At 46.4% G+C, this 14,581-nt stretch overlaps 1 protein-coding gene across 10 annotated transcripts in view; it reads right to left on the reverse strand.

Annotated features, from left to right (window-relative positions):
- Positions 1 to 14,581, reverse strand: part of LOC135221077 (disks large homolog 5-like) — a 625,627-nt gene that overhangs the window by 55,390 nt on the left and 555,656 nt on the right. For all 10 annotated transcript variants that reach the window (XR_010315871.1, XM_064258859.1, XM_064258857.1 and 7 more), the window contains one exon: positions 2,075 to 2,227. Coding sequence is in view for 9 of the 10 variants with exons in the window: in XM_064258859.1 (XP_064114929.1) it covers positions 2,075 to 2,227 (153 nt within the window). In the remaining variant the exon portion in view is untranslated. The remainder of the gene's footprint in view (positions 1 to 2,074; positions 2,228 to 14,581) is intronic.

Here is a 14,581-nt window from a genome sequence, read left to right on the forward strand (position 1 = left end):
TTCTTTGCACTTAAAATTACTGTTATAACCAAATATCCATTTATATTTACAGTATCGACAGTATACATATAATATAAAGTGGCAATGTTGAAATATTTCTGTACCACGTCTTTTGATATGAAATATTTCAAGTGCCACTTTTGAAAAATTTGGTTGCAAGGAGTGTTTTCCCATAGTTCTCAAGAGCACTACACTTGGCATAATTTGAACTTTGATCAGTTGTATAACTATAATAGCTAGAACAGCTAATATCTTTGGTATTCAAGGTGAACTAAATTTTCTATTATACTGCCACTTTTAATAAGTGTAACTACTGGATTTTCAGTTCTACATCAGACTTACATTAAGCTGGCAAAGCAAATTTAACCTCAATTTTGCAATCTCTGTCAATGATGCACTACTTCATGCTGACTGAAGATGAAATTCAATCATACAAAGCATGTCAGTGATAAAACATAGAAGCAGTGTAGACTGCAGCATTCCATAAAATACCAATTCTACAATCAAAGCATATTACAACCTCCTTCCTTCTATATTCTTTACTTTGAAAGGTTTACACATTAATTATGGATTTGCAATCTACTTGATGTAAGATAAATTAAAAGGTGCTACTATATTTTTCCTTACAATAAAGGCACGATTCTCTTGGATACTAATAAGCACTGTAACACAAAAGGCAACTCAAAGAAAGCTATAGCTATAAGACTTATACGTACTCTTCTTGTGTGTTTCACGCAACTAAAAAGGTATGTCTACAGAAATCTTGCAAAACATAAGCATAGCATTAAAAACAAAAGTACAACATATACCCTTGAGCTATAAAAGCAAATTTCAAAACTACTTGAAGCATTGTGCTCGATCTGCTGATATAGTCATGGAATACCTTCATATGTGACAATTCAAACGAAAATCCTAAGAAGTCCTAAAAGTATTTTGAAAAGGTTAGAGATGGAACAAACTTCTCATTGTATCACTAACTCAAGTGGTGATTTTTATTTTGGAAACCACACTGAAAACTTTGGGTGATTTCTCTGTGATGTCCATAACATCGACTGTAAAGTTTTCTCTAAACAAAACAAATAAAAGTATTCTTTTGTAAAATCATACTTTATGTTATCAATTATATGTTTATTTTTTACATACTACTACTGTATTGTATGTATATAAGGCTTCCAGTGTTAAATTTTAACTGGTAAATTTATGCAAATGATTCTGGTGCCAACATTTTCCACTATCCTTGCTATTTTTTTTGTTAAATATCAGTGTAACAATAGAGAGGAGTTAATATAATGATTATTTGCTCTTTAATAGTAGTGGCTATTCTCAGTACTCTTTGATCTTGATAAAATATTTTGAAATGGAAAAAATGGCCAGTAACAATTAGATTAATTAAAAATACAGAAAGCCACTTACGGTAATACCTTATTATCCATGCACTGTTTATTCATTAAAATGTCTTTTGCTGAATGAGTTATTTGTTCTCATTTAGTGTGTTTAAGCATTTTTCAAGTCAGAAAGTGTTCTCAAGCAGGGAAGAACTGTATGCTGAAATGGCTATGAAAAGGAAAAAGGCAAGGACAATTGTGGATTGACTAAAAGGTAATCTTAGCAGAAGAACTACTAGATAAAGGAGAATGGAGGGATCTTAACACATCTCATAACATCATCATGTAAAGGGAAATACTGAGGAGCACATAAATGAGGATGATTTTCCCCCCTTCTCCGCACCAATGTTTATATGAGCAGTACCACTTATTTCATCACCACAATCCTAAGTGTTGGTGGATTCAATGAATCAAATTCTCGGCCAATTCAATAACTGTGCATATCTATTTTATCATAATATGTAAAGGATTAATTACGTACTTACTAAGTATGATTATTCCTACTGGAATATCCTTTTACACTCTCTCTCACCTAAAGTCAGCATAAAGGCACACAGTACTACATCAACAAAAAAAAGCAAAATACGTCATGAATATAGGTATCTGCTATGCATCTGAATCTTACTAAGCATGTACTTTATTATTATAAGCTATGAATAGCTTTTCAAGTGCATTGTTATGAGAATCACCTCTTTGCTTGAGTCATTTGTGGTCTGTTCAATAGTCTTGATCTTTTTACTGGCCTGAGTTAGTTCCTCCTGCAGTTTGTCCATCTCCTTATGGACGGTGTCACGTTCACTCATCACAAGCGTGTACTCTTGCATTGCAGCATTCCGTTCCTCCTGCAAAGAAAGAGAAAAAAAGTAAACAATCAATATCAACCTTTATATAATCTCTCCATTAACCTGGCAAAAAAGGCCCCGCAGACAAAACTGCAAAATGAAACCAAGAAACAGTCTTACACTTACCATGTTTATGCTACACTCCCCCCAAAACCCAAGTCAAACCCTGTAATTTAATTTACTTAGCAATTGCAGATATTTATCTTGCACAAAAACAAAGGATAAAACAACTCAGCATGGCTAGGGGGAACTTGAGTACTCTAACACCACGACAATGTACGACAATGAGGCAATTTAATATGTTCCATACACACTCGCAAAATGATATTGTTATGATACAATAAAGTTTGTTCATACTTACCTGGCAGATATATATATAGCTGTATTTTCTGAAGTCCGACAGAAATTCAAAAACTTCCGGCACACACAGTGGTCGGCCAGGTGGTTAGTACCCATTCCCGCCGCTGGGAGGCGGGTATCAGGAACCATTCCCATTTTCTATTCATAATTTTTATTTCCACTGTCCCCTGAGGGGAGGTGGGTGGGTACTTAATTATATATATCTGCCAGGTAAGTATGAACAAACTTTATTGTATCATAACAATATCATTTTGTTCATGAAACTTACCTGTCAGATATATATATAGCTGAATCCCACCGTTGGAGGTGGGAAGGGACAGAATAGAAGGATTTTGGGAAACAAATGCATGCAGATGATTTACATCTTGGTTCCACCTGTTAGCGTTGCTGGCTTCGTGGTTATTGCCACGTAAGTCTGCTTGTGCTACTAGAGTTGCCAGCGAGGTAGAGACCTATATAGCTGGTGCACTCCAGATGATCTGTCAACAGGGGCGAGACCACGACGTGACTAGACCATATTGACCATACCATGAGGGCTAAGAAGTAAAATAAATATATATATAAAAATATATATCACCACCTGACCAACCTAGCCAAAGTTAAGGTGTGTTAACCAAGGCTTAAGAGTTAAGAAGTCACCGTTGTCGGCGACTCAACTACTAAATTAAGAGCTCTTCCTAACCATTTTCTACAGGATAGGATGAGTGGTACTACTTGCCCCCAAGATTGTGTCTGCAGACACGTATGGCCCTAGCGAGCAGCAGATCTCACATGCCATCTTCACATCTCGCAGGGAGTGTGAATTGAACACAGAGTTGCTTCGCTAAAACATGGTACTCAGGATGTTGCTGAGTGCCATGCTCTGTTGAAATGCTTCCGAGCCGCGCCCTCACCTCGTGAGCATTCAAATCAAAAGATTTCAAATCTTTGTGCCAACACAATGAAGGAGCTTTTTTGAAAGAACTCCTTAACAATAAAGCCAGGGTGTTCTTCGATATGGGCAAGTCTGGTCTTTTCGGAACACTGCAGATTGTCCGTACGACTTCGACTTTCTTGAGTTTTATGTAGATAAAACTTGAGAGACCTGACAGGGCACATGACTCTCTCTGGCTCCTGCCCAATAACTTGTGCCATCCTTGATTCCAAGCTCCTGGCCCAAGAACAAGACGGGTTTCCATTCTTAGGCCACAACGGAAGGCTTAGAGAACGCACCGATTGTGTTCTCTAAATGCCAAAACTTCTGACGATGGCTGAAAACCTCACTAACCCTCTTTGTCGTATCTAGGGTGGTTAGAAAGGGCCTTCCTGATCACGTGCAAGAAGTTAACAGGTAGGAGATGTTCGAATGCTTTGACATCAAGAACTTCAGACTATGTCTAAGTTCCATATTGAAAGCTTCGATCTGGACATGCACAGTCAGTCAGTCTGTACTAAAGTCAGGTGACCGACCAGTTGACCAGTCAGACGAATCAAGGACAGCAAGGCTGTACCCTGAAGACCATAAGGCACTATTCTTCGCTGAAGGATGAGTGTCTGGACTGCCTGGGCGATTCAAGCTAAGCAAACCTTGGGGTATTAACGCAACCCAACGTCGTTAGCGAATCAACTCCTGAGCCACTCCTGACTCGAGCTTCTGGTGCCAGGAGAAAGGAGTGAGGAGCAAAAAGGCGATTCAGTCCCGAAGGACGAATGCCTGACAGTCCAACCTGGTCTCATGTTAAACGATCATCGGGGGTGTGTAAACGCAACCGACTTCGTCAACAAGAAACTCAGGGCTACTATGTGTCTCCTGATCTCGCACGAGTGTCTGACTCCGAGAAAACAGGTGAGACAAAAAGTAGATGGTGAGCGAGTTTCGAGATTCCACAGAACTCAAAGATCGTGAAGGGCTTTGTTGTTTGACAGAAGCAAATCTCTGAGCCCTGAGCCCAAAGGCCGTCAACAACATATTTGCGTATTCTTTAATAGTTGTGACTGCCAGCTTATCCCATTCTTCAAACGGAAAGGGAAGACGGCAATCTTATGCTGTCAACATCTCGATAGTCTGAACGTAGTCAGACTCAGAGCGGAGAGGTTATAGGTACCTTTCGTGTTAAAGTAGACCGACTCTCTTGGAAAAGGTCCTTGGAAGGACGTGACCTCTGTGAATCTAGGATCTTGAAGGCCAACATGTGCGCTTAGCGTCATTGTCGCTCCCTGTGATGGTATAAATCATCTTATTACATTTCCTAAGCGTTTGAAAAAGGGGAAAAGAGACTAAACATCCATCCCTGTTCAATATCATAGCGAAGAGATGTATGAAAGGACGTCCCTAAAGTCTCCATAACTCTCAACATACTTCTAAAGAAAGATTCCACTCGGAAGTCAGTAGTTGCTGCCGTCGATCGAGACGATTCGTACGGACTTTTGCAATCTTGTAACGACCCTCTAGAGGATCGTTACATTCTACGCCTGTTGTTATAATAGGCTCTTTCTCGTAACCCGAACAGGGACCGAGAGAAGATACTTCCTAAGATATGAGAGAGCTGTGGAAGATCAGAGTTGATATGGACCACTGGTTCCAAAAACTCGTTTCCAGGACTGGAGGGACGACAGAATTGCTTCCACTTCTTTCAGATTATGATCCAGGACATCTGAAACCCTCTCCAGATGTCCGGGCACCTTCTTTCTATCACCTCAAGTGATACTTAACGCACCGAGAGATGTTCAGAATCATTCCTAGATCTTTAATAAAATTTCAGTTTCCGTTTCCCGGTAGGAAAAAACTGAAGAGGTCTGAATTGCAGTCTATTCAGGGAAACAAACTTCTTTAGGAAGGAAATGGTCCCCAGCAAGCTCATCCATTCCTCACACAGTATGTTTACTTCCCTAAAAAGGCTGCGCTTTGCCTAAGCAAGAGAGCATATAATAGTGAAATGTTGCGTAGACTCGTAGTCCTATACCGTGCGGTAAACGAGCACCGAAAGGAGTAAGAGATATCTCTGAGAACATAGTAAGGCAAAACGAATGCAATGTTTATTCATTCATGTAAGAAATCCCCTCAATCTTAGGCTAAAGTCCGTGATTGTAGGGCAGAGATACAGTTAGTCAGTCAATCCCGCAGGAGAGAGAGAGACGTAACTGCCAGCACAGAGATACGGTTAGTCAGTCAATCCCGCAGGAGAGAGAGACGTAACCTACCGCGCATGACAGCGAACGAGCTGGTACTGCCTCGTTTGGACTGGCGGAGAGGACAGTGACAGCAGCAGCTTTTACGATCGTCGTCTCTTAACTTTATGCCTGGGTTGCCAGCTACCCTATTCTACGAAGAAATAGGTCCGTAATTTTTAGCATAAAGAGACTCTCAAGCTGGTATATTTAAGCGAAACAGAAAACGCTAAATATATAGATGCGTTTGTGTCGTCATAACACTACCATACAACGGTAAAAGATAAATCGGAAACTCCTGGAAGGCTGCAGGGAGTAACGATTAAATGTCCTTAAAATAATAGACAATAGACCTCTCGGTTGCCATCCGAAGAGGTAACTACAGCAAGCGTATATGACTTGAACCAACCAGTAGTAAAATAACGCAAGGCAAAATATGATATTATATTTGCAATAAAGTTTTTTCATACTTACCTGGCAGACATATATACTATAGCTGAATTCGGAAATACAGCTACATACATATCTGACAGGCAAGTTCATAAACAAAACTCAAGAGAATTGAAGCGGACAGCTCAAGCTTCTTATGTTATTGGACATAAGCGTTCATTGACTTAGTCTACAAGTCTATTTTCTTGTACGAGTCTGCGAATGATGAATGAGAGCTCTTCCGAATCTTGTCAATAAGAGCTTATCCGCTTACGCAATATAAAGTTAATGAGAAGTTTGTCAATGAGAACTAACCCATTTACGGGACAAAGAGATATTTTGTCAATGAGGGGATACCCACTTACTTGACAAAACGATAGTATATTGTCAATGGGGGAAATTCACTGAATTGACAAAACGTAATCCAGGAAGTCGAGCATTTTATTTTCGATTCCCGTCTCAAACGAGGAAGGGGCAAGAATCCTGTTAAGAGACGGCTTACGACAGGTAGAACGACGATGTTCAATTCGGCAGCGTAGTCCGACTAGGCACTAACAAAATCTATCATCTGAAAAGCCCTTTCAGATGGGCTAAAAAGCTTGCAAAATTATCCTGGGAAGAGGAAGAAACTCTCCAACCAGCTTCCTCTCCCGTATCAAAATTTATTGGCAGTATGGCAAAGGAAGTCCTGTCTTGCGCTTTCCTGAAGAGCGTCCTTTTGATGAGTGCCTTTGCAAGAATCCTACTGAACGTTGCCGAGAGTCCTGACGTGCAGGATGTCGAGCTTTTACATAACCCATAGCTGCCTTACCGCAAAGTCTTGACTGCGGTAGAGCAAAAGAGATCTTTCCTTGAGCTTTCCATAACTCCATCCAATCCTGGACTTTACGAAAAGCAATATTACTGACAGAGACCTCTATAATTCACGAAACCCGTGGTCTTGCTGGGTTTCGAAAACGAAGTTGCCTTTTCACTTTAAGCTTCCTCCGAAGCACTGCTTACTTCACATTCTTCGCAGGCGATGTAGAAGGGATCACCGAAGTTAGGTAAAAAATCTTTAGGCCCAAATCAGCTTGAAGACTTCAGAAACGTTCAGCCAGGTGACACACCTGGCGTGCGCTGGCGCGCGCGCTCGGCGTCCACCTGGCTAGCAGCGAGCACGCTCGGCGTCCACTGGCGAGCAGCGAGCACTCTCGGCGTCCACTGGCTGGCGCGCGGCCGCTCGCGCTCGGTACCACTGGCGTGCGCTCGCCTCGGCGTCTACTGGTGCGCGCTTGGCGTGCACCGCGCGGCGCCTGGCGTCCATCCGAACGTCCCGTCCAAGCAGAGCGTCAAAAAAAAAAAGCGTGCAGAAAAGCGTCACGCTCCTGACAGGCGTCAATGCAAGCGAAACTGCCTTCAGGGAAGAGCATTAGACATCTCGGAGAGAAAACCGACTGCCCGAAGCAGTCTCAGGTGAAGGGTTGATCGTGTGAGAATACGCGGGGCGCGGGAACGCCTTGCTTATTCTCACAGCAACAAAGCTAGGACGTCCGCGCTCAAAGCGTCCTGCTAATATGACTTGCTTTCCCTTTTCTCGGTGGAAAGACGTACACGAGTTCAGGCGACGTTCGCATTCTTACTTCTCACTGCAACGCATGACGAGAGAGAGAGAGAGGACGTGAAACGTCCTCTTCTATAAAGCTTCTATTTAGAGGGCGCGAGTCCTTCCGAAAGCTCCAAACCCTGCGCAGGGAGGACGCTTCGGAGGACGAGAAGCAATCCTTCAGGATTCGTGCACGCACTTTGGCAGCCTGGGAGTAACTTCAGGTCTGCCGAAGGCACGTCAGATCGGTGGGAGTTCCTCGTAACCCTCCTTCGGCTTTCGACATGCTCTCTCCCTGTTCCTGGGAGTCAAGCAGAGGTCCCGGCCTAAGGCGAAATAAGGCCGATCTGACGCACCCTCCACTACACAAGGGGCACTGTCACTGCACTTAGCCACTTCACTTTTGCTCTCCAAAGCCAGCACTTTCGATTCTAAGTTACGAATCGATAGAGTATCAGAGAAAGGTCAATACCCTCTACAGAAACTGTTTAGGGCCCGAAGGCAACATTACAGGGTTAGGAGTAACAACTACAGAAGTAGCACTCTTCACCACAATGATAGGAGAGCGAGCACCTTAGATTCCAAGAGTACAGATGGAATCTATAACGTAAAGGGCATTACCTCACCGAGACATATTTATAGCCCGTAGGCCATACTACAGGGTTATGCAAAATAAAGTCTACAGGTAGGTTAGCCTACCCTGACTTTGTTTACTGATTAATTGCGTACATACGAATCATACGTCTTCCTTACGGATTACAAAGTCTCACACTCCTTACATGACAAATCTCAACAAAGAAGAAAGACACATAGCCCTCGTGCATATCGATGCGGAACTACCGAAGCTTTCGGTAGCCACACCCTATCTTAGCAGACAACACCCTCTGAAACTAGCCTAACTAGATTCAGATATACAAAAATGAATCATATTCAAAACAATTTAAGATAGCGTATGCCTAGCCACAAATCCAAGTCAATAAATCAAAAGACAATTAGGATATTTAGCGGCCATGAAGTTTCCAAAATCCTAAGACGGAGGTACTGAAAATGACAATTTGTCGAAAATTGCATTTTTCCTAACTATACAAACCTGAGGTCCTTTAACAATAGGAAGGTAACTAGCGGCAGCTGGGACGGTCGTAAGCTTCGAACAAGGAGAGAACGGTAGTTAACTGCTTGTCCGATCGTGCGCGCGCCCGCGCGCCCGAGAGGTGAAGAATCACTTTTGCTTTAGGCCCATGCAAAAAGTTGCAGAGTGAGGGGTGGCATGAGGTGGGACTATATGTAAAGGACCTCAGGTTTGTATAGTTAGGAAAAATGCAATTTTCAACAAATTGTCATTTGTTCCGATACGTAATACAAACCCTCGGTCCTTTAACAATAGGAAGACTCACTTCTTGGTGGGAGGAATCTGAGTCTTTTTGGTGAACAGACTGGTGTTCGTCCAACCCTGGAGTGCCTCCCTGGTCGTAAGAGCAAGGGAGGGATCCAAACCTCTGTCCGATTGATCGGGGTGTGCACCGCAGGATCAATGGTCAGACCTCTGGGCCAAGTACTAAGAGAGAGGCAAGCGTATCTCTTCGTACCAGCAAGCAAGAACTTGTTCCTGTTTGCAAGAGACAATCATAAAATGATGGGTTGTCTCAAATTGGCATCCACTTCCTCCCCCTTGTTGGAGGAAGTGGTGGATATTTACTCCTATCCCTACTGAAAGGGATAGGATGGTGCTCTATTGAGTAGCTCACCTTGGCATTCTCGTCCTTACCCAGCAGGGTGACGTCCGTGTCCCTCTACCCAGAGGTAGAGGGAAGAAAAAGATGGGAAGAGGAGCCAGTCACACTCTCATTCCTCATCCATTCTTACGGTCACACCAGGACTCGATGCTGTTCAGCCTGCGAGGGTCTGGGTTAACTACACAACGTGTTGAGCAACCACCACGGTTCCCAAGGAAAAAGATCCAAGGAACTGTGGGCAATATCCTGAAGGTAGAAGGAGGTGCATGCGGTCCGGTTGGACCAGGCGCCTGCCTTCATTACCTGCGCCACGGAGAAGTTCTTGCGGAACGCGAGAGAATGATGAAGAGGCGTCCACACTCATCCTGGGTGTCGAGTTTCTTCAGACAGCTCCGTCGCGCCTTCACAGGACAAAGCAGCATAGCCTTCGTATCGGAGGCGGTGAAGTCCATTAGGGAGGGTATTGTGAAGGACTCGAACCAATCATCAGTTACCGAAGGGTTCTGAGTCTTCGCTACGAAGATCGGTACGAAATCGAGCGTCACAAATCCCCATCCCTTTGTGCTTGACTTCTCAAGAGAAGTCATGCAGTTACCTAAGACGAAAAGAAGGGAATAGTCGTATGACCTATCCCTCTTCTCGACTTTGGTTATGTACAGTACTCATACTGACAAGCTATTAAGACGAAGTAATGATTGCTCTGGAACAACCGAACTAAGTCCACAGCATAGTTCGTAACTGACTCGGGCGCTCTGACAGCTGCCGACTGACTGGTTCGGAATCAGTAGAGGCAAGTTGTCCAAGCATCCGGGTTAGTCACGTGACCTTCGCCCTTTAAAGAGTTATGCTGAGAGACCAAACAAATAAAATATTTGTTAGTCACCGATGCCGGACGGCGCGGCGATGATTCTCTTAATGCATAAGCTCAAAAGGCGAAAGTCAATTGCCTTCAAAAGACCGAGGTCCCTGATGGCAAGAAAATCTCATAGACGTTGAATCTCAGCTTAAGGAGAAACAACACTATGTGACGTTGAAGACGAAGGTAGGCAATGAATGCAACCTACGTCTTCCAGCTGAATCGAGAGAAGGAATCTCAAGATTCTAAACCTGTGCTTACAAATGACTGAAAACGCTAACCGCCATTTCATTGCTGTCCGTTGTGCAATGAAAGCGGGGCGTTCTTCAGTAATGAAACACAGGGGAGAGCCGCCTGAAGAACTGCTTCTCATGGGCTGAACGTTTGGAAGTAGAGCTGGCAGGTGTGGGAGTAGGCGATGTCCTTTCAATACATCTGCTAATCCGGGGTGAACAATGAACAATTGCACACCTCCGAATACAAGATATTTTGAGGACAAACTCAGATTCCGCAAAAATCATTCGCATTATCGAGATACGATGCAGCAAGAGACTATTACAGAATTCTGTTACCGTGCGGTAAACAGAAAGATGAGAGTCGAATAGATATCTCTGTTTAAAATTCTCGCAATACCGAAGACGATGAATACTAGCGTCACAGCAGTAGATGGTCATTCATGTATGCGAGAATCCCCGTTAATCAGAGACTTAAGTCCGTGATTGTTGGGCAGAGATACGGTTGGTATTCAATCAAAGCAGGTGAGAAAGACATAACCAACCGTCCATCTCAAAGCGGCAGCTGGTACTGAAATGCCTCGGGCAATTCAATACGCAGTAGCTGTCGCTGACTCGTCATCCTGAGTTGCCAAGTAATCCTTTCCACGAAGGAATGCGTTCGGCTAGAACCACCGAGCATAAAAAGATATGCTCGAGCAATTATATTTATGCGAAACGAATTTCGGTAAATATAAAAGCTTAAATGGTGTTGTTGTGACAACACCATAAGTATATAAAATTGAAACTGGAAACTCCTGGGAGGTTGCAGGCAACCCGAGTTGCAGTTCAATTAGAATACTTTTCGTCTAAGTCGCAATCCGTAGAATAACCAGGATATGCGCCTACCCCTCGGACCATTCAACTGCTTAGCAGAATCATGTCGCGAGGTTAATATACGTAGTATATTTGTAGGATTCTGAACAACGATCTCCATCCTAAATTCTTTCCTTCAAGAAAACAAAATAAGGATTGGAGATCGACCACCTTCGGTCTTCTATCAAAGAGAGTGAAGAAGTCTTCCCTCGAAGGGAAAGCTTCAATGGTGAACAGAATTTACTAAGACGATAGTTCAAGCCAAACTGGATATCCCGTCCGTTCTTCTCTATTCCAGGTTGGTCGCCTACTGTGAGATAGTCTTCTTTCAGCAGCAGTCTTCTTCCTAATGCTAGAAATTCCAGGAATTCGAGCATAGGCGAGGTTCCCGATTATCGTGTAACATATCGGGGATACTCGTCTCGCTCACTTTGGACCATGGTCTCGCCTAAGTGTTTGGAGATCGTAAGAAACTCTAACACTCTGAATGCGCTAGAAATTCCGTAGAATTCTAAGCAGTCTGCGAAACCCCCACCGAATTCGTCAAACGATATCGGCTGGTGGTCCTCTCGATTCCCGTAGAAAACAAGAATGGGGCAGGATCCCTCCTCAACGACCGGGGCTTACGTCAGGTAGGACCCGAAGGTCCCCCCTGGTAGCGCAGTCCCCAACGTGGGATCCTACAGAGAAATCTCTGTAGGATCCTTCCCCTTTCCCTCGTAGCCTTAAGGAGAGAGGGAATGGGGGAGGAATTGGATACTCGCTCGCCTTCCCAGTGGAACTAGCAGTTGGAGAAGAGTAGGAGCAGCCATCGCCTTGCGGCGATGGTCTCTCAGAGTCTGGGAAAACGTATCGTCAGGAGAAACGTTTTCCCGAGGAGGGTTACGAACTCTCACTGTAGGTAAGGGTCTGCCGCCACTGTGAACGTCGTCTGGGTGGGGCTGATCGACACCTGACAGGAGAGAGCCGATACCGTCCTCCGACTCATTCCAGTCCTCGTCGAGGTCGAAACCTCTCAGGAGGACCGAAGGAGTATTTAAATACGGTGTCCGAAGACACGTAGAAACGCCGCTGTCGCAGTAGAGGAGGTGGAAGTAGCTTGATCGACCTGCCAGAACTGAGAGAGCCTTCTTGTCCGGAGACGAGAGACTCTGTCTGGTTCAAGACAGAATCGGCAAGCTCCGATCGCGGCAAACCCACCGTCGGTTTGGGTTCCCTCTCGAGCCCCAAAACGACTCGAGCAGAGACATGGGCTCTGCTGGTGGGAGCGGCGATCCTTCCCCCAGGTCGTTGTGCTGACGAATCAGTGCAATAACCTGGGTAAAGTTACTCTGAATCTCGGAAGTTACAGCGTCTTGAGGAGTAGGACCGTCCAGTCCCTCCAACAAGACAGCTCCCAGGACCCTCCTCCTTCAGAAGAAGGACCAGCAACAGATCCCTGACGGTTGCCTCCAATCACTTGCGCGTACGTCCTGGTTGGTCCTAAGACCAACCTGGCACGTGCGGCGTCGTGACGGGATCGTGAGCGGCGCATCTCTCGATCACTCCTATATACCTCGCTCTTCCTGGCGTATGCCGAGGCAAGTTGAAGGTATCGGAGAGACAGAACTGACGCTACCCTTTGCCCCCTCCCCCCCTGACGGTCGCCTCCAATCACTTGCGCGTACGTCCTGGTTGGTCCTAAGACCATACGTGGCACGTGCGGCGTCGTGACGGGATCGTGAGCGGCGCACCTCTCACGATCACTCCTAGCTACCTCGCTCTTCCCGGTGTAGCCCGAGGAAGTTGAAGGTAGTGGAGAGACAGACCTGACGCCTCCCCCCCCCCGCTCGCTGGCAGGACCAGCGTACGTGGGGGGCTGCAGCCGATCACCAACCCGCGGTGGGGATCGATCTGCAGGCCTGGCCGTGCCGCTCACCTGTGGCGAGCGGCTCGACTGAGCACGTCGACCCCGGTCCCGTGCGTCAGACGAGCTGCTGCTGGTCACCGTATCCGCCCGGTCCCTGTGGGAGCGGCGGTCAGGTGACCTGCAGAGCTCGCTTTCGCCGTGAGACCAGTGAGCGTCCTCGCGGCACGTCAAACCGCTGGTACCAGCCGAGGCTGGTACCGTCGGTCGAGGGGACCTGGGGGGACCTCTTCCCAGCCTCAACCCGTGGCCGGTCAGAGACCGTCACGTCCACCCGAGGTACCGGCTGGTCGCTGCGAGAGCGGCCGCTGGCCTGGCGAGAGTCACCTGAGCGGCTCTCGACAGTCTTCTGCTCCGTGCCTCGGTCATGACGCTGAGCGAACTCAGGCGTCTTAACTTTGGCTGCACGGTCACCGAAGGAGATCGTACACTCGGAACTTCTCGCGGACGAGAAACCGAGCCGGTACCTGGCTTAGCAGCAGAGCTGCCAAGACCAGGCGAGGGTGTACCAGCGGTAGCCAGCACACCCTTGGTCCCCGTCTTCTTCTTCTTCTCAGAAGGGGAGACAGGCCCCGTTCCCGAAGGAACAGGAGGACCAGCAGAAGAACCCCCCCGTCACACCGGAGTGTGACGAGCCCTTCGAAGTTCCCGAAGGAGTCTTCTTAGGGGGAATAAAACAAAACAAAACGGTTACCAGCTGGTCGCTGCGAGAGCGGCCGCTGGCCTGGCGAGAGTCACCTGAGCGGTTCTCGCCAGCCTTCTGCTCCGTGCCGTGGTCTTGGCGCCGAGCGAACTCTGGCGCCGAAACTTTGGCTGCACGGTCTCCCGAGGGAGAGCGTACACTCGGGATCTCCCGCGAACGAGAGACCGAGCCGGAACCTGGCGTAGCGGCATCGCCGCTAGCACCAGGCGAGGAAGTACCAGAGCTAACCGATACTCCTCTGGTACCCGTCTATCTCTTCCTTACGGAAGGGGAGACGGGCCCCGCTCCCGAAGGAGCAGGAGGACCAGCAGAAGGACCCCCCGTCCCACCGAGGTGGGACGGGCCCTTAGAAGTTCCCGAAGGAGACTTCTTAGGGGGGGAGGCAGCCTTCTTCTTCTTCGGCTTATGGGCCTTAGAAGTCGAAGGGGAAGAGGCAGCAACAGACGAAGACGAAGATGACACCTTCCTCTTCTTCGTCAGCTCACGCAGGACAGTCGTCAGGTCCTCCATCCAGGCCAGTCGGGCCTATTGCCGAAGCAACACGGCC

The sequence above is a fragment of the Macrobrachium nipponense genome, chromosome 2, assembly GCF_015104395.2.
Source record: "Macrobrachium nipponense isolate FS-2020 chromosome 2, ASM1510439v2, whole genome shotgun sequence".
NCBI lineage: Eukaryota > Metazoa > Arthropoda > Malacostraca > Decapoda > Palaemonidae > Macrobrachium > Macrobrachium nipponense.